We start from the raw sequence: 21,502 nt of genomic DNA on the forward strand, positions 1-21,502 counted from the left end.
AAATAAACAGATTTTTCGAGACTCTTATATACTAATCAAGCACACAAACGAACAAATTTCCCATATCTTTCCTGTAAATTTTTAAAAAAATTGCTGGAAACGGAGGCCCAACTTTGGAACTTAACCCCAAACTTCTATTGGAGCAGCCATTACATATATGCAACAGAAGGACAAATGTGTAGATAATTTCTGACCCGTCCTCGTATATTTCAAAATTAAAATAAATCTTAATATTTATATCAAAACGAAAGATCACACTGCACATATTGAATTGAATATTGCTTCAGTGTCATTTGGTGTTATTAGTGCGTGCTTTTCGAGATAACCTTCGATATTTCCACATTAAGTGATATTCTGTAAATACAACGTTTTGTTGCTAGCTTGTCTCTATGAAAAAAAAATCAATTGGAAAAGCCTCCCTGTTTTGGACAACTATATGTGTATTCGTGTGGGACACTTAAGATTATTAACCTGGCAAGACTGTTGAAGAAGAAGAAAATATACTAATAGTAGTTCGTATTTTTTTCTGCTTTTTGTTTCGAAGAAACATAAATAATGTTTTCATTGCAATTTATGTTTGTGTGTTTATATGAGCGCCTTCTTGGTTGTATTAGTTTTCTTAAGTCCATGTTATTCGAAGTTAGCTGCTTCACTAGAAGAAATAACGTAAAAATTCCACGCCTAGTTCCAATTCCCTATTAGAGGTGAAAGCACAATGGCTGGCGAAACTTACTTTGAGTCCAAATATATTTGCAAAGAAGAAGCTAATGATGTTTTTCTTCAAGAAGATTCCCTCGAACACATGGTTTCTTCATTGGAAGGAGAACATGCGGAAAATATTGGAACTTTGTTGTCTTACACCGGTGTAGAATTGAATGTAAAGTCGGAAGATAAAACTGAACTAGATTCTTCATGTGATAGTAATTTAGAAACATCAAGAGATGAAGTGCCAGAAGAGACATCTGCAACATACTTAACTAACTCAAACGAAACTATCAATTCAGTTGAGCCATTAAGGTAATAATTGTTATATTGATTTATTTGGCACAGATTAATTATGTATTTAGGCATTTCTTCGCCTGAGCCCCGCCAGCTAATGAATATAATTAACAGGATAAATTACAAAACACCTGCTGAAGCTGAAATAAACTCCAGGCAGTTTCATCAGATAGGTTAGGATACGTTTCGTTTATGATACATTCATGAATAATATATTCTCTTTACATGAAATGTACTCGTACTGCATTAGAAAATCTTCCATAAGGTAGGTATTGAATGCCTGGGTGCAGATTGACGTGAAGAGGGCTTAGTATAAAACACGAACTAACTTCAAACTGCAGCTGACTATAGTTAAGTGATTTCTATAAAACACGAATGATACCTAACCCGGGAAGGGATCAATCTTTTCAGTGACAGTGGTCCGGACATTAATGATGATAGTGGAAAAGACATACCCTGCACGTGGGATAGCTTTACGACATTTCGTTGGTAACAGTACAATTCTATAACATGACACTTCATGTTTTTTTAGGAAGTAAAATACAGCACCGTTTCCGCTATCAGTTGAACACCTTCAACAGATGCTCCCTTCGTTGCTGTTTTTTTTTTTTTTTAAATAACATTTCCCACTACTGACTCTTGCCTTACATTTCAAACCGCAACATTCTCTGTTTCTTTTTTAGCATTGTGCATATACTTACTCCATCGCATCTCTACATTCATTATTCTGTCTTTCCTTCAAATTCAACAGATTCTTCGTTGTTGTTGAACAGCCAAAACGGAGACACTATTATATTGCAGCTTGCACACATGTTCTCCATGTTCAGAATGTACTCTCTCCGCAATAGGGTAACCTTTTGCCGTAATGTCCGTCATACCAAAACATGTGTTATCTATAAGCAGTATTCACAAAGGAATATTTTCTTTTTAGTTTTTATTTTTTTGTTCTATCACAGTTAGCAATTCTCTGTGGTAAACTTCGCAAATTTTCAGTTGCGGCGGAGTGACGAATCATTTTTATTTATTTATTTATTTAGTTAGTTAGTTAAAGAAATGATGCCTAAGCTTTCAAATTTTAGTGATAAATGTTAGTACTCTGTGGGAAGCAAAATGTATAAGAAATTATTGTGTACATAAAGCGAATGTCATCTGTGTTTGGCAAGATTAAAAGGGAAGTTTTGGTACACAAATGAACAGTTATATTTTAGAATATTATGTAATTATATGCCTTAAATGTAGGTAAACTATTAACGTACACTAAAATGAGTTTGAATGCATATTTTAGGTTTAGACACGAAAGCGCTTTAGACATAGATAATAAACCGTAAGAACGGCCACTTTGAACCAGATGTAATGACTTTTTAGTCGCTAGTAACTTACAAATGTAATAATTTAGAACGCTGTATTTTAAACATATAATTGCTAGATATATAAGGAAAAATATCATGCAAGTGCATTAGTAAGCATTCATTTTCAATATAGTTATTCAAATAGAAACTTTGGTGCGAACTAAACCGACAGGTGAGGATACTTTACACCACATACAAGGAAAGTATGTTAAAGATACGAACGTAATGTTTCTGTACAATATTTTCCTTTCAGTATTTATATATTTTACTTCCTACACAAAACTGCATGTAGTCTGGAAATATTGATATTAGAATAGTGATACCGGTATCAGTACTTGGTGTGAACTATTGATATTTGTACAGAAAATTATGTATTTTCTGCTACCGGTATATTAAACACATTCTGATAGTTTAGCATATGTTCCACAAAAATGCCAATTCAGGAATAGAAAAAAAAAATCCCCTCAAACTGATTTGCCTTGGTTATTCCTTATGTCAAAGAATATCATTCCAACCGTAATCAGTGGAAGATTTAGTGTGTGGGCCTTTTAGACTGAATTCCTCGCATATTGCATGAATTCTTTTTAAAAATTCTTATGTTTGTCATTCCTATGCCTATAAGCTTCAAGCCTCCGAACGTCTAGTCTAGTGTCTAGTGTTAAAAAAAAAGAGAGAGAGAGAGAAGGAAAAGAAAAATCCTTTTTTGAGTAAAGCCCATCGCCCCTCTCAAACTGTTTTCTGGACCCACCACTCTTTGTAATTCCTTTTCCAACAAGAAATCCGTTCCGGCATCTTCCTAAATACGAAGTGTTCTTCCAAGGCACAATGAAAACTGTTTTTCCATATCTTTTATGCTCGAAAGTCATTCTTCTGTGTGATGCTTGAGATGACCATGAGACAAGCTTTGAATCAACGATGTGAAGAATGATGAACGGGAATATTTTTATTGTACTTATTACTTAAATGAGTTTCTTTGCAATCCGACTTGCTATATAGGCCAGTCCGTCTTTTACTATTCCTGATTTCGTCTCAGTGACGTACACTTCACTTAACTTAAAAACATCTTTTTCTTCGGTCATTGTTTTTAGCATTCCATTCGTATACAAATCCAGCGATGAAAATTTTCCGGTAAATTTGCCGAAAAATTTTCTAGAAAAAAAATTTACGAAAAATTTCCAATTCATAAAAGACATACTCTACTTATTTCTACATCGTTGCTAAGCCGTAAATTATATTGGTGATAAACATTGTGTTCAAGAGGTTTTATGAACTAAAAGTCTAACGAATCTTCATTTCTTCTAAAATGTTGCAAATCTTCAATATGTTCTTCCACGAAAATTCTCATTGGATCTCACAAAATCATTTTTCGTCAATCTAAACTGCGTAAGACAAAGTTTTCTCATATCTTTACTATTTTTCTGGATTTACATACTGCAATCTATATACATAAGTAGAAATAAGATAAAGTACCTACTATAAATTTTTACTACCCAAAATCATAGTTTATGCAGCTTACGGCAAAAAAATACCGAACATTTTTTTTAGAAAAAAAATATTTATTTTTTCACATATTAATTCAAAATAGAAGGAAAATGTAACTAATAAGCAAGCTGACTTGTGTGGTTGTACTTCCAATATAATAAAAGAAGCGCAAAACCTGCGCTATTAGCGCTGTGTTCCATTGTTGCCCAAGGAAAATATTCTACAGGGCATCTCCATGGTTGCTATATTATGTACGCGCATGGTGCGCTCTAAAAGCAGCAAGTAATTTTATTTTCGTATACAAATTAGAAAATATATTTCTTTTTTTTATACATGTATTAGTTCAATCAAATAGTTATTATTTCTAAAACATTTTTTCAACATAATAATTGTAGTTTTACAGCACAAAGCATCTCCTTTGAGGTACTGATTATACAAAACTCCAATATTGAAGTTCAAATTTACTACGAGTGTTAAACATAATGCATTTCTTCTTATTTTATGTTACAAAAATAATCTTTTTATGGAACTTTTACAGAATTATTTCATTACATATGCAGGCCTAAATAGGAAGAAATTGTGGCATTTTCTCTTTTTGAAATAATTGATTATTCGCAGTTTTTTTATTGCTTGTTACATTTTAAACAATATGATGGGATATTTGTACTTTACGAACTCGATCTATGTTCCCTGCACTTTACACGCACACACACACACAATGGGAGAGAGAGAGAGAGGAACACTGTAAGTTTTTTTTGCAAACTCGAAATATTAGAAAATTTTCCGGTTCCTGGAAACTAATTGAAAAATTATAATTTGTTGGTGTCTAAATTTCGTCTACAGCAATTCAGTTTTACAGCTCAATGTGCAGTTAAATATAGCGAAAAATTTACCACCTAACCTCACTGTACATAAAATTCAAAATTGTCCGGCTTATGAAACGTTGTTCCAAGCCTTTCTACATTGTAATGAAGATTTTCCGATTCCCGATTCATGAAAATTCTTTCACTTGCTTCTACAGAGAAATAAAACTTTCCAATTCAGACACACACACACACACAAAAAAACAAAAAAGAATGCTTCAAAGTTATTAAAATTTTCTGAGAAAAAATTTTTCAGTTTTTCCATACACAACAGAAAATTTTTCGATTCATAAAAAAATGTCACTTGATCCTACATAATGCTGTAAATTTGCAGAACCATAAAAATTTTCACATTCTTTAAATGTCCTTTTACTTTTAACATTTCTACAAATGAATTCAGACAATGTTATTAATTAGAAATAGACTGACTTGATCACTGATATTTGTTTAGAACGTAAAATTTTCCGGAAAAATGTAAGTAAAATTTTTCTGGAATGGAAAGTTTTCCATTTCACATTACTGCATACAACACCACATTCTTAAAAAGAAATTTGCTGGCAATAAATCATTTTCGACAGTACTTTTTTTTATGTTTCCAGTACACCAGTCATTAAATAATCATTTTGATTCCCTTTAATGCATTTAAAACTGTAAAATGATCATAGAGCCTTGCATGAGGACGAGTCAGCGAAAACATATTTTGAAAAGTTTGCTGATTGAAACCAAGACAGCCTATTGTAATTTTACCCTTAAAAGGTTCAAGGGGTGCCTCTGGGACTCCTTATGCATTTGTGTATATATTTGCTTAGTTTTTTTTTTCTGTTAAATTAAGATCATTTAGCTTAGGTTATATTAGGCTAGCTTAGGTTAAGTATTTGTATCTTTTGCTGTTTGTTAAAAATAAATAATTCATTGCATGTAGATACATGTACTTCTAACCCAAATATTTTACTTTATATTTCACACACTTTACATTTTGCATGCGTTACATTTTACGCAATATGGTGTTGTTAAAGAATGTTGTCTACAAACATTTCTCATACACCTTTCGCATATCTGTTTTTGCATACGGCTTCTAATGTGAGAGCACAAATAGCATCTTCTTTTCCCATCTTGTGCAATTTCTTTTCTTTCTGCTCCCATAGATGGAACGCATGCTTCCATGTCTTGCTGGATGGGACGGTGCAGTGAACTCTTCGACCTCTTTCAAATTTGGGGAAAAACCAAAGCTTCTCAAACTTCTTCGGGAATATTTATGTTTTGGATTGGAGAACGGGTTCAGCTTGATGTAAATTACATAAGCTGTCATACCGCAGATATCGAGAATGTTTTGAAAAACCGCGAAAGACCAGCTGCTTGTCGTTCGCTTACAGGGGTATGCGTGCACCATTTCGTCAAGCGTTTCGACTCCTCTTTTGTGTTCATTGTATGAGAGGATTATTTCAGGTTTATTTTTGTTGTTGGGGGAAACATCAATTCTATGGCGCATTGTTGATAATAGAATTACTGCTTTTTTCTTATCGGGAACATAGGAAACGAGAGAATTGTCTCCAGAGAAGCCAAATACTGAAATTTCGGGCAGACGATCTTTTCGGGGAAGAAATTCCTTAGGTACAACATTTTTATATTTTTCTCACAGTTCCAACCGAAGTTAAGCCATTTTACTGAAGAGTTTCTGCTTGCTCTAAATTTGTGAAAAAAATGTAAATTATATTTTTGTTTCTGAAGAAATACGGTTGGTAAAGTTCAAGCACAACGCTAGTACGTCCTTTTTTTCCCAGATAAGGAATTCCTTTTATGGGATAATTGCAGATCCACCAATTTTTATACCGTACTTGTCTGGTTTTGATAGGATGTACTGTCTGGAAGGACATATACCACAGATTGGTGTCAATTGTTCGTCTATTGTAAGATTTTCACCGGGAACAGTGCTTTGTAAGAGATGACACAACTATTCCATACTTCTCGAATGGGAGCAAATTTATCGTTTTTCTTTCTCGCTGATCTAGATGACTTATCATCAAATCGAAGGTATACTAAAAGATCTTTGAATCGGTTCCTTACCATGGTAGCACGAAAAATTGGTGGGTCATGATTTATACTCCACAATTCACTGATGCGCACATGATTTGATTTGAAGTGTCCTACTCCCAGCAGCAAACCTATAAAAGATTTAATCTCAGTCACATTTCGTCTGTCAAAAATAATGCAAAGGCAGATTCCGCACTTTTTTTTTTTTTTTTTTTTTTTTTGCAGATGGTAAAGTCACTCTATTAACAGCACAGTTGTCAATATTATGCGCACGCACTTTTCCAATAACACGAAGAGTCTTTTCCCATCGTATACCGTCTTTTGAAATGAAAATCACGCACTATCATTTCCGGTATCACTTGAAACGTCCTACGACGGTTCATTATCTGAAGCAATTTCATCAAATTCGATCACAGTGTCACTTACGTCCGAAGACACACTAAGATGATCATCGTCACTCCCCAATACTTGACGATTGTCCGAATCTGAACTGTTGTCTGTGCCGCCATCAGATATGCTATTAAGTTGTCCTGTTATGTCTTTCCTTGCTGATAATAACCTCTCTCTTTGACATTGCGTAGTTACTCAAACTGCGCGTGCAGTTTAAAAAATGTTTCAGAAGCAAAATTCAGAAATCGCTCACGTTTAAAGGTTCCATAAATGATTCATATATTATCAACTTTATAGAACATAAACTGCTTGCTCTCTCTTGTATAAAAGGAACAAAACATTGTCAAAGAGCGTGTTTACGTCGCGTCGCTTTGCACTGTTTTACCTCTTGTTCGTACATTGAAACAAAAATAATATAATAATACCAGTTTTCTTTACAACATAACTTTCACACAAGTGCATAATGAAGATAAATCAAAGCTGCATATACAAGCTACCTCAACTCACCACGACCACTTTTATTTTCCCTCATCAATAGAAAAGGCTATTCACTACTTTGCTATGCAATAATTTATCAGTGGTAATAAAAAATAAACAGTACCAATGATTAGAAAAGTACATATTTCAATAGAAGGCTTAGAGGCACCGCTTCGATCTTTACGTTAGTATAAAAATAACCGTATTTTTACTGAGGTAAAATTTAGAAAAATTAGGAATCGCAATCAGATGGTGTATTTCAAAGACAGGAGAATTCTAGAGCGCAGGACACGGGACGAAATATCTATTGCGAATAATGGCATTAAAAGTGGACCAGGGTGCCTCCGAGGCACCTCTTCGGCTTCCTTGGGTTAAACGATTCTTTGGAAGATACTTTTCTCGCATACTCTGAACACTTGAGACTATGGCTCGGGATCCTATATCTGACATTTGGAGAATGAAATTGTCGAGAATGATTTTAGATATATTTTGATCAAATTTCACATAAACTAATTGTTTCAAATTTTTGAACAAATCTCTGGCCATTACAGTTTGCATTCTAGAATAATGGCCTACAATTTTATCTTTCAAGTGGCCTTACTCATAAGCACTTTTAACTTTCATCTCGTCAAACTATAGAAATAAGTTTTTCAGTATTTTTATAATTTAATCCAGCTACTTTCGTCAGACATAAAATATGATCCAATATATAAGTATCGCTTTTCATATCGATTTTTGAAGCTTATTTCTGTAAAGTTGACAATGGAGGTAGTGGATAGTTTGGTTTTTGACAAAGTTCTTTTCGGGCAATCAGCCAGGTGAAAACTGGTGGATAGGCCAACGTTTCGAGAACGATGACAGCTCTCGAAACGTTGGCCTATCCACCAGTTTTCACCTGGCTGATTGCCCGAGAAGAACTTTATCATATACGCCGCCAGGAAAGCTTCAAATCTTACTTCAGTTTGGTTTTTGTCTAAGATATATGTACGTTTCCCTTCTAGGTACATTAGCGTAAAGACTATATAAATACCTTTATCAACCATCTAATGTGTTTTTGTTTATTTGTTAACATCTTAATTTGGTTACCAGTATCCTCTCAATATCATACAAGCTTCTCATGAACCCACGTACTTCTATACTGAAGTGTTCACTTTCGCAAATCTGCAAGTGGTGTTCTTTTAAGGGCTAATTTCCTTTCTTTGTTTCAAGCTGATCTTTTAATATTTTGTTCTTCATTTTTTCCTGTAAAAGTTAGTTTTAATTCATCTACTTGCTTTTGAAGCAAAATAAAGGAATCATCTACTATAGTTCCATCTGTATTAACCTTAGAAGCATCTAGAGACTGTATTATTTTCCCAGGAACTGCAGTAAAGTTGGTACATCTTTTCTTTTGCCTCTTATTGCTTTTCTTTTCGCGCGTTTTTCAGATTGTTTTTCCTTATATGCATCTTTAAGTAACTTTAAATTAACTGGTGGAACCGTGTCCTTTTTTATAGTTTCATGACGAGAGGCAGTCCTAATTGTTCGTTTTTTAGGACTCTATCGAAGTTATGGGGAACAATATGTTCCGAACACACTTTACACAGATCTGGATTCTACTGCCATCATGCCTAACACGTTGAACTCACTGTCTTAATAGTTCTGCATCTTCTGGGAATCGAAAGCATTTGACATGTTTTCTAAGATCATCTTTTTCGTTCTCACTTAACTGGTGTTGCATACCGCGGCAGTACACCTTGTCTCCGCGATATTAACGTTTAAAATTTTTTGTCAGTATTGCAGAAGGAGCAACTAATTAAAAACTAAATTTTTAATATCATCAAAAAAGTATAAAATATCACTACATTCGATGCACGACAGTCTAAATGTGAATATAACAGATGCATTCCAGGAAAACTATAATAATTATTAGTAAACATATCAACTAAAAATAATATATTCGAAAACGAGATAGTCACGAAACTAGCCAAAGTTTTCACTAACACGAACATCTGAGAAAATCTGCTAGATTACGATATAGAATGGAGTACAGTTTTATTCGAACAAAAAAAAAAAAAAAAAAAAAAAAAAAAAAAGATTTCCAAAACACTTGTCACACATGCTCGTCAAAAAATTATCATTCTTTCGCACCCACTCAAATGTCTTCAAAGTGTTGGGTCTACGGGTGACGTATTAGGATCTACACCGACTCCCTCCGAATGAAAACCGAAGTGTCCGAGGTAACCTGTTTTCTAGTAATCTGGGACATAAAGTACCAGCAGAAATTATTTCCTTTCTAAGGGGTTACTTTGGACTTGTGAAAAGTGACGCAAATCAGAGGCCAAACCGCCTTCTATCGTTTTACTTTTTTATGTCTTTAAACCTTTTCACACTTCAAATCTAACTATTGCTTCAAAAGCACTTTATACACAGTAGCATTCTACGAGACTGGCTTGAGTTCGACAGAATTTCTTGTAGTCGATATCTCTCAAATTTTGACGGCCTTTTTAATTACTGGTTTCCGTACTCTCGAACAACAAATCCTCTGGTTATTTAGAACTGATGCTAGCTGTTAACACTGTAGTCAAAATACAGTTAAATGTTCTATCTTACGGTGCAGTTGAAACATTCTCGTAACAATTCATGGCTTTACCGACGGAGGATTTTGGAATTCTTTTTATAATTTGTGCAAAGTAACCCGTCCTACGGTGTATATATATTGTATATATACATTATGTTTGATAAAGAACTCGCTAGTTTTAATGTGTCCTAGAATCTGTACAAAGTGACATACATTATTCTAGTTTGTGGTCTTTGATTCATCAACTCTTCAAGTTTGGCTCCCTGCAGTTGGCAGGTCTGCTTGAACTTAAGACGGCATCAGTGCTCTTTTTTCCTGTTTTCTCAGTTCAGTCCAGGCAGGCGTGCAATGCAGAGCAACTTAGCAACAACGTATACTCCGCAACAGAAAGCGCAGTTTGTTATTTCGCTTGTGAAAACTGAGTCGGTTATAACAGTGCAATGTAATTTTAGACGTCAGTATGATGGTGAACCACCTACAGCATAAACTATCCGTCATTGGCTAAAGTCTTTCAGAGTAAGCGTTAGTGTACAAATGGATCCCACATTGACCTCTATCAACATTAAACAAAACTTGAAGAAATTCTCATTCACGTTAGTTTTCATTCATTTCCTAATTAAATTTATACTCAAAACTAAGGAGTTCTTTTCCAAACACCCTGTATATATCCTTACGACATTTCCAAGGTTCTATATTTGTATTTTACATTTATTATTGCAACCGGGTGATTTTGGCTGCCGTATGCGGTCATCGGGTCATCACCCTTGTTCTTCGCGCTCAGTCATTCGAGGACCTAAAAAGGTACTCTGTACACAAGCAGTTTATGGTTGTTAACTCGGAATGCCTGGTACTTCTGCTTGTCAAGGTCAAAAAGTGGAACAAAAAAGCACGTGTAGAATGTAAAGAGGGTGCAACAGTGATTGATATTTGTAGGAAACAAATTGATTTGTAGTTCGTGGATTCCGCCTGTCGTGCTACTGTGGCACAACATATATTGTAACTGTATAACTCTTATACACCGCTTGTAGGTCTATTGGCGTAAGTCAAGACCGAAACTATGTTGTCAGCAAAGCTGCGATAAGAAACTGCTGTGCTGCTTTTGCTTTTCTTTTTTCTTCTTTGTCATTTCTGAGATGCCAGACCTGTTGCTTTTGCTTGTTACACAGTCTGATGGGATTCCTGCGGAGCGAGGTGTTTAAGAAGTTAACTACATATTCTTATTTACGATAGAAATATGATAACTAAAACTAATTCTGTGTCCTATGGAACCCGAAGGTTCAATGCCGCGTTCACAAAAGCTCTCCACTGACTTGTATCTTTAGTTAACTGCACCCAGTTTTTACTTTGTATTCTAATCTCTGCAAGATCCATCCTAATATTTTCCTCCCTTCTGCGCCTAGGTCTTGCTAATGGTCGTCTTCCGATTGCTCTTCCAGTAAATACTTTGAAACCGTTTCTCCTTCCATTCTATCTGCCTGACCCGCCCACCTAAGCCTCCTAGACTTGACGACCCTAACAGTGTTGTGTAAACCGTATAAATTATGTAGTTCCTCGTTATGAAGTTTCCGCCATTCCCAGAAATATGATAAGTACTTTGAATTATAATACACTTTTAAATCGGTCAACTGTTGAAAGAAATATGAAAATAAAGTTGTACTTGTAATTCTATATTAGTAGAGGACGTAGTTACCAGCAGTGTTGATTACAGATTTTCTCGTGGAAGAATTTCATTACACGAGGTGAAAATCAGTACTGCAAAAATACTTGTAATTTATATTGAGCATGATAGGAGGCAATGTTCATTTCAGATTTTCCAGAGCGGGGTGATTAAATAAAAGATGGGTGAAAATAGTACTGCGAAAATTGTAGCAACCCAAATTGAACACGTTCGGGGAAATACCCTAGAGATAATTTCGAAGCTCTAGGCCCGCGAGCCACCTCTAATCATCACTGACTGCCATTTCAATAATGTGTTTTATGCTCTTATGTCCATGTTCCTTTCGTTTCCCTCCCCCTCCAACTGGACGCTTGATACTTTTTATATGCCAAAGTTTGTGCTAGTTTTCTGCCGAATTTTGAGTTTTAAGCTCCCATCAGTTTCGAGTTATTTAATTATTTAAGTTTAAAATTCTTTTTCTACAACGAGGTTATAAAAGACGTGGACTCAAAAATTAAGTTGAAATTCGAACGCAGTAATCGTTCTAATTTTTAAGGGACTCCCACCGGGAATGGAACGTGGGACGCCGTGCACGAAAGGCGTGCGTGCTAGCTACTAGAACAACAGGAAGAGCGTCGCCATTTCTGGGCCCTTCAAAATTAAGTTGTATTTACATCTTACGAGTTTTGTGTACTTGCAATATAAGAAACAAACATAAATTAAAATTATATAAAAAAATCTTAACAAAATCCTTATTAAGGTTTAAGAATATGTTGAAAAGGCCAGAAACCTCTCACTCTCTCTTCGTTCTACATCATGGTGCTATTTAAAAAGTATACAATAAAAATACTAAAAAAAAAACTCTACAGTCGTACCTACCAGTTAGTATGGCAAATAGTCTACTTTTTTCTTAGTGCATAAGTTTACATTAACTAAACTCAAAATTTGCCTTCTAACTTCCTTTTAAATAGTATCAAAAGTGCCACTATTCGTTTCAGCACTAATGAGAACTATGGATTTGCCTTTAATATCCTTCATTTTCGATTACTTTTCAAATGTCAACCTTCCCGATTCCTCAGAGATGAACTTGAACGTCATGGAAACAGTCATTATCCATCTCAGCGACTGACCCGAAAACTATGGATTCAACACGAATATCGATCATTCAAATTATTTTTAAAATGTCATCTCTCCCATCCATACTCCTTGGGATGCTAGGGATCCCTTACCTTCCCGAGTATTTCTTCTCAGATTGTAAGGCATATATGTATCAAGTTTAATTGGAATTAAACCAAGTGTTACATAATTTCGCAGAAAAAAAATGTTTTAAAATTAATGGAGGTGACTCTTGAACTTGAATTGGCAGAAATCAACGACTTCCGGTTTAATATTGATCACTAGAGCAAAAGACGTTAGTAGAAAGCTAGAAGCGGATTTCGAAAATCGATTAAGCGTCCTAAGAATGCATATCATCTCTATTCTTAACCTACGTCTAAAACTGGAAGTGGTAGCTATTGACTATTTCCTGTTTTTAACGTTGATTGCTATGGAAGAAAAACTCTAATAGATAAAAAAAACTCGATTTTCCGTAATCGATTAACCGTCTAAAGAAAACATTTCATCTCAATCCTTAACCCATTACTAACGCAGGAAGTGGTATAGATCTACTATCACTTCCGATTTCATTATTAATTAAGAAAACATTGTGTGAGCCTCCTTAGTGTCTTCACCAGAGTTTATTCAATACAAGCCTTCGTCTGGCTGAAGGCTTTGCCCTCAAACTCGCAAATTTGTTCGGTCAACGCTTAGCATTTAAAACCTGCATAATCAGCGTTTGCTCGGAGTAGCAAGTTCTTTACGAAGACTTAACGACTCTACACGCTTGCCTACTGGCGGCACATGTACAGCTTGCAACTACTGTCTATATAAAGAACGGAAGGAAAATGCAGTTTCCTAGATATAGATCTGCGGGATTTGTGGCGGACTTAGGATTACTTACTTCGACTTCGTCTGTTAACGAGTTTTCAAGTTTATATGCAAGGGAGTGTAGCCCTGATACAATCCAGGAATGGCTTTATCCTTGTTAGAAAAGAACGTAATATTGAGGATTTAAATCCTCAATAATACAAATAATAATAAACAATGGAAAAGGCAAATTCCTTATGACGCCAGATTGCATTATGCTTATGGTGCAGATCTGTAAACTCGCCCCTAACATTAGGCAAAATTTACAAAATAGCCTGGTTTGGAGTGAAGTTTCGGATCACCACGCCATGCCTTCTGCATACGTCCCTACAACAAACTAAATGGTAAACGAAAAGTTTCCGGTAATATTTCATGTAGAAAGTAGGGCTACAGAACTCACAAGGTCCCTAAAAAACATTGGGCCTTATGCAGAGTCATTTTGACGTATGATTAACGTCATACTAAAGACCTGACTACTGCAGTAAACATATGTTAGTCGAACTCTTTAGTATGACACTAATCAGGCGTCAGAACGACTCTGCATAAGGCCCATTGTTTTTAAGTTTTTCGTTCCATGATTATATCGGCCAAACTACAGGTATCTTGATAATCAGAGAAAGAAATAGTGGAATGAAGGAAATGGAAGGAAACAGAACTCCGAGAAATCCTACATCCAGGACGATTGTCCAGGAGAATGCCCACTGTCCCGAAGCTGTATTCTCTACAACTTAAATAATCATAAGACAGCGCTTACCCCTTTTTGGAACAGAGTAAACCATTAAATTCACAAAATTTCAATAATAATAATAATAATAATAATAATAATAATAATAATAATAATAATAATAATAATGGTATTATTTTTTAAAACATTGCACTAAAATTAGGCAAAACTTACAAAGTCAAAATTTTGGGAAGGGGGCCCGGATGTTCAATATATACCTTATCAACTTCCCAATATTAAACGAAAGTGGTTGATTAAAGCTTTATGTAAAAAGTATTCTACAGTACGATTTAACGAAAATAACTAATAAAGATAATTGAATATCACTGAAAAGTACGACACATAATAAACTAAATTTTAGCATATGCAGATGTAATTATAAAAGCTTCAATTCAAAAGTACCTATACAGGCCATAATTCGATGATCTTCAAAGTACAAAACAACGAAACACAGTACAAGTTTCACTCCATATTTGAATTGTGACTTAGAAAATTGACATATACTTCTTCAAGAAAGGAGATAAATTAAAAAATTTTACTATACTTTTCGTCTCGTCTCGATTCTCATCTGCAAATCGAGATAATTTGTGTTTGCCTTCTTTCGTCTGGAATATAAAATGTCCATTTTTCTCTCGATTTTGTTTGTTTTGTTTTAGAAACGAAATGAGAAATCCCTTTTCTCGTGGGTAACACTAAACAAAACTGCAATTTTGTGTCAAATGTGACGTTTCTGCTTGTAATGTTATTACCTGAGCGATGGTGAGCTCCTAACTTTTCATTTTTTGCAAGATAATGATGATTATTATTATTATTACTGATGGCTTGATTATTGAAATGTTGAAACATACGAGTATCGAATAGTTTAAGGTAATAAAACGTGTGTCATCGCCGACCAATCCTCACCAAAATTTCTAAAGTATATATATAAGGAATGGCTCCGATCCGAGGACGTGCAGATTACTTGTTAAGCGCCTTGAGCACTGAACCACGATTATTACTACGCGTTAAATGATTCGTGTTTGGTGTGTTTATATTAGGTTTCTTTGCCACCAGGTACAAATTTCTACGTTATATTTCTCTGTTACAAAACATCTTTCCTATTTCTCTTACGATGATATAAGCAGATAATCTTTGGCATAGTTTATATTAGTAATTTAAATTATTCTTAAACTTTTGGTGCACAATTTTGTTTCGTCCGCACACCGAACTATAGATTTGTCAAAAAAAAATCATATTTTGCATTTGGTTTCAAAACAGTCACCATTACCTCGTAAAGGGCTTATCCCAGTCACCATACAATGACAGTTTACTCCTTCCAATAACCTGCAAGAACAGTACAGTAAATTTGTCTATTTATCAGACTCGTCACTTACTTTGGAAATTGAAAAATGGTGAATGACAGGAATAAATTGTTCAAGTGTTCTTCATACAGACAATTTCTGAGAATAGCAATTATATTTGAAGTATCGAGTGCCGGGATTTTCTGTTAAGAAATTCAAAATAGGAAGTGTTATATACATTTAGTGATCAATGCTGTTTGATGTTTTGTAGTGAATGCACATGCTTTGTATTCCTTAGTAATCCTCTGATGATTGTTTGAATCTAGCTAAGGCAAACACTTTAACAGAGAGGACAATCGAGCGGAGACCATTTGATCTCCCCCGCTAGAAAAAAAATTGTTTGTAGTATCCATTCGGACACATCATACAAATAAGAAGTAACGAACCGAAGCGCAAAAAATGTGCAGTGTTGAAGAGAACTATTTGCAAAATAATCACAAATACATTACTGGTTTACAAGTCGACTGTTACAAAAATACATAAATAAAATTAAATTGGGTCAGAAAAATAAAAAAGAAGAACTGCAAGGTTTAAACGAGAATGTTAGTAAGTAGGTAGGAAAAGTCATTTACAAGTGCAACACAGAATTTTCCCAAAATAGGTTTCCTACATCTAATGAAATTGCCCGTTGCTATCTATCTTCTAAACAAGAAACAAAAGCTTTGAGAAAGCAAACCTAGATTTCTTTTATTTTCATCACTATATTTACGATTAGCTAACCATGTACAACATTTCTATGTAGAATGAAATTCAATATAAAAATAAAGCTGTAACATTAATCTCTGTTAAAGAGCAAATCATAAACGTCAATTCACACGGTCACAAACGCTGAACCAAGCACTGCATAAAACAAGTAAAATAACAAAATGGAAACCATTGGATTCTTTATCAACCAGTGAACAACAAATTGCTTCAAATAATAACAATCGTCTTATGATTATGTCAATAGTATTATAATGGTTTGGTTACAAAAGAATTTAAAAATGGCGGTGAGGAATAATTGAATCGAAAAATCACACGCTGTTAAAATAGTTCTTTTTATGTGTACAATAAAAGTATTCTGGTTTATATTTAAATATTAACAAACAGACACAATTAATTTTAATATAATCATTACTTGAATAAATGTATTACTGCAGGTAGGTGATATGGAAATGACAAAAAAAAATAAATTAAAATGAAAAGCAGTCTATCTATTTTCCAACACACGTAAATAAACTCATATCAGAGCTATATATTTCTTCCCTCACGAAGCAATTTGGTGTTCCTACTGTAGTTAATTTGAAGGAGAAAAATGTTTAGATATTATACTCTATTTATAAATAACGCTTTTAGGATAGTCTGCTAAAGGACCCTAATTATTTGCGAGGTAAATTTCTGTAATCTCCCTGTAAGTGTTACAACTATCTTTGTCTCAACGGTGTCTGTTAATTGTATAGTTACAATAGATACTTTCACTATAATATATTGAATATTTTTCAGATTTAATATAACCAATTCGTATGGATCTAGCAAGGTGCTTTACAAGAGATTTGATCTTTCAACACAAACTGCAATGAACATGGATATAAATCGTACGAGTGATAATAGTTGTAGCCAAGATTACTTGTCTTCAATTAAAATTTCAAATGATACAAGATATTCCTCATACAGTAATCCTCGTCATAGCATGGAAGTTGTTCAAAAATCCACCTTGAAAAAGGAATTGATTCCACATAAATATCACAGAGCTCATAGTTGTCCTCACTGCGGAAAAGTATTTAATATCAAATGTAATTTGAAGAGACACATGCTTACTCATTCATCTGAGAGAGCATACCTTTGCATCCTCTGTGGGAAATCATATACCCAAAAATGTATTTTAAAGAATCACATTTTGTCTCATACTGGTGAGAGGGCACATGCTTGCGTCCTGTGTGGCAAAGCATTTACTCAAAAATTTACTTTAAAGACTCATATGTTTTCTCATACAGGTGAGAAACCACATCTTTGCACCTTTTGTGGTAAGAGATTTAGTCAAAAAACGTCTTTAAATTATCACGTGCTTACTCATACAGCTGAAAGAAAACATTCTTGCATTCAGTGTGGTAAAGCTTTCATTCAAAAAGGTAGTTTAAAACTTCATGTTGTTACTCACACACAGGAGAGGGCATTTTCTTGCAACCAGTGTGGCAAAACATTTACTCAAAAAGGCAACTTGACTAGGCACATGAGCTCTCATAGTAGTGAAAGGCCATTTCGTTGCGTTGAATGTGATAAATCTTTTACCGTGATGTCAAATTTAAGGAGACACATGCTTTCTCATACCAGTGATAGGTTACATCAATGCATCCAGTGTGGCAAAGCATTTACTCTCAAAGATATGCTGAAGAGGCATATGTTGACTCATATAACGGAGAAACTGCATTCTTGTATTGCGTGTGGAAAAGCATTTAGTGAAAAATATAAGTTAAAGAGACACATGCTTAGTCATACAGGTGAAAGGAAACATTATTGCGTTCAGTGCAACAAATCTTTCACTCTTAAAAGTACGTTAAATGATCACATGCTAAGTCATACAGGTGAGCGAAAATATTCTTGCAGTCACTGCAGCAAAGCATTTACTCTTAAGAGTACTTTAAAAAATCACATGCGTACTCATGCGAAATAATACTAGAACCCATGTATTTAGTGAAGAGAAGCATTTTCCCTAAAAGGATTAGAGACTCAAATGCCTAAGTAAATATATTGTTTTTTTCGTGCGGAAAAGCGTTATTTAATATAGCTATTTAAAATTTCAAATCATCCATATTGTCGAGAGGCTATATTCTTAATTCAGTATGACAGATCTTTTATCCGGAATGGTGATTCAAGATCACATGCTCTGTCATAATAGTGAAAAGTCATATCATCGCATACTGTGTGGAGGGTCATTTGTGATAGAAGAAGGTATAGAAATAGTTATTTGTATTGAAGTAAATTAAAATATTTTCACAGGAGATGTGAATCCTCCTGAGGAAGGAAATATTTTCTTCGCGTGTTGTATTGAAATTTTCCATTCGATGAAAAATTTCTCTTCTAAATATGTACTGTTGCAAATCTCCACCATCAGGTATATTAGTTATGATTTCTTTCACTAATAAAAACTCGTATGCTATTTGTAATTTTATGTTGCTTTAGCAACATCACAAATGTACACAGATGGTGTGTATACATTTTTTAAAATGGCATTGTATCTATTGCGTTCTAATTTTTACTGCTTAGATTAGCAAAACTGCAACTAGCCAGTAATGTTATATTGAGAAACAAAATATCATAGAGAAGAGCAATTAATACCAGAAGTTACAACTTACATTTTTGATAGGCTTTCTCTAGATTCGTTAATCGAATCTATTTAGTGTGTTCAAAAGTATGTAATTTTTTTTTCTTACTTGAAATGACAAGAAAGGATCGGCAGTAAATGTGACAGGGCTATGAAGAAAGCAATCATTGGTGGGGATAAATAATAATAATAAAAAGAGATGTATTTTATAAAATCTACTCTTTGTTGTAAGAGGAACAAATTTCCTGTTATCTTTGATTAGAGAAACAATATTTTTCCCCACAAAGAAATTTTAGCTGTTTCTTCTTTCAGAAACCTAGAATTCTTCTCCCAATTTAGTGTCAACTTTTTTTTTTTTTTTCAAAAGTAAAGTCAGATACAAGGCGGTGGAACCGGTTGCCTCCCCTCTTCCGCGAAGTCAAACTTCGGATTGCGGGTTCCATTTTTACAATTTAGAGGGATTGTTTAAATTGTGACAGTGCTGTATAAAACCCAATCATATTATACTTCATCACAATATTATAGTTCATTTGCAAGCCTACCGTGAAATTTTAAGGGGGCCAGCCAAAGTTTAGTGGGGGCCCGGCCCCCTCTTTCCCCCCAGTGGATACGGGCCTGCCAATTTCACTCATCGTTATATATTTGTGGTTTTATTGCTTTCTCCACAAAAAGCAGTGACTATAAAATTTTTTTTTTGAGGGGAAAATTCATATTGCTTTCGTATTGCAACATATCAACCAATTCATTTCAAGAAAATTTCTATATAATTTATATTAAGAACAACCACAGTTATATTAATTTATAAATCACACGCACTACACTGAAGCAAAAAACCTCAAGGTTCTCCAGCGCCACTCTCACTGCATGCAGTGTGCAATGAAAGAGGTTACCAACTATTGTACAACTAGATAGGAACGCGAAATTCCCGGATTTCCGAACCCGCAGTGCAGTAGGGATGGGCAGTGGGAATATTCCCGGTGGGAAGGAAAATAAAAATTGGGAATATTCCCAGGTTTTTTCCCCTGACATATAAATTCCCGGGAAGAAATTTATTTTAATTTCTTTATTTTATTTTCTAAAAGTTAATAATATGATTTTTAAATTTCCATTTCTATTTGTACTATAAAGTATCAAAACACTAATTTATAAATGAAAAGGAACAACTCAGAAAAGTAGTCTAGAAATTCTGTGGAGGTAGGGCTGAAGTTATATTAATACACCCCGAATCACCGTTAGTAATATACATGTCTGTCCGATGTCTAGCCCAGTGCTTCTGAATAGGTACTCAGGCTTCTATTACATGTGAATTAAAGCATGAAATTTAGAGATATGGGTAGGAGAAAAGGTCGTGTGTGGCAATATTACATCAAAAATTCTAAAGATAAGTCAGTATCTTCCAAATATTGTGGACAAATATGTATGCTTAAATGTTGATAAAATGATGAGACATGTGTTTTCTGGCAGTTGCTCAACTTAATTTGTTTATAACATTTAAAAATGTAATATATATATAACATCAGTAGTAGGGTCAACTTTAGAAAATCCACTTACATGTTAACAGTTTAGTGGTATAAAATTATGTGGACTTCCTACACCAAATGCTTTTCAACATGCCGGTATTTATTCCCATAAAATATATTGTAAGCAAATATGCATTTGTACGCACTCTCTAAACATAATAAAATAACACAATACCGTTTAAAATATACATTTTAAAGAATCCTCTGGAGAAACAGTAATAAATATACTATGATTAAAAAAGGAATTAGACTTTTAAATCAATATAGTAATAGAATGCAAGTTTCTTTCGTTTACACATAAATTCCCGGAAAATTCCCATTTTGGGAAATCTTCCTGGGAATATTCCCAAAAAATATATTTCAGGTAATTTACCCATCAGTAAGTGCAGAAGGGCAAAATCCTCATAGCAGCGATGAAACTAAGTGGGTCATAGTAGTAGTTCAACCGAGTGTGTAAAAGTAATTATTAGTATCACAAAATGCAAAATTTTGGAACGTTTAATATAAATATAGAAAAAAATATTTTAATTCCTATATGTCGCTAGGCGCTAAATAAAAATATTTGTCGTTAGACATTTCAAAAATTCGTTAGTTCTAGCGAAAACATCACTAAATTGGCAACATTGCTCAAGGTTCGTAGGTATCCTTGAGAAAATTTCCCCCGACTGACAAAAAGTGTCCCTATTTTTATCAAAATCTCCCTAGTTTGTCGATTGTCCAATTCCTGTGACTATTCATGTGATACGATTAATTTAACTATATTAAAGGAAGTGCCAGCCAAAATAGTAAAATAATAATAATAATAATAATAATAATAATAATATTCCAAAAGTGATGATTCCAC

At 34.2% G+C, this 21,502-nt stretch overlaps 1 protein-coding gene across 2 annotated transcripts; it reads left to right on the forward strand.

Moving 5' to 3' along the window:
- Positions 1-263: 263 nt before the first annotated feature.
- LOC145675863 (uncharacterized) lies at positions 264-21,224 on the forward strand. 2 transcript variants are annotated; one of them, XM_081746633.1, is made up of 2 exons: positions 264-1,017; positions 17,320-21,209. In XM_081746633.1, the coding sequence occupies exons 1-2, from the start codon at positions 716-718 to the stop codon at positions 18,485-18,487; spliced, it is 1,470 nt and encodes a 489-aa protein (XP_081602759.1). In that variant the 5' UTR covers positions 264-715; the 3' UTR covers positions 18,488-21,209. The 2 variants fall into 2 exon arrangements, with proteins under 2 accessions (XP_081602759.1, XP_081602760.1); XM_081746634.1 differs by having other exon boundaries at positions 878-1,264; positions 17,320-21,224.
- Positions 21,225-21,502: the final 278 nt, after the last annotated feature.

Source organism: Thermobia domestica, chromosome 18, assembly GCF_964235325.1.
Source record: "Thermobia domestica chromosome 18, izTheDome1.hap1.1, whole genome shotgun sequence".
NCBI lineage: Eukaryota > Metazoa > Arthropoda > Insecta > Zygentoma > Lepismatidae > Thermobia > Thermobia domestica.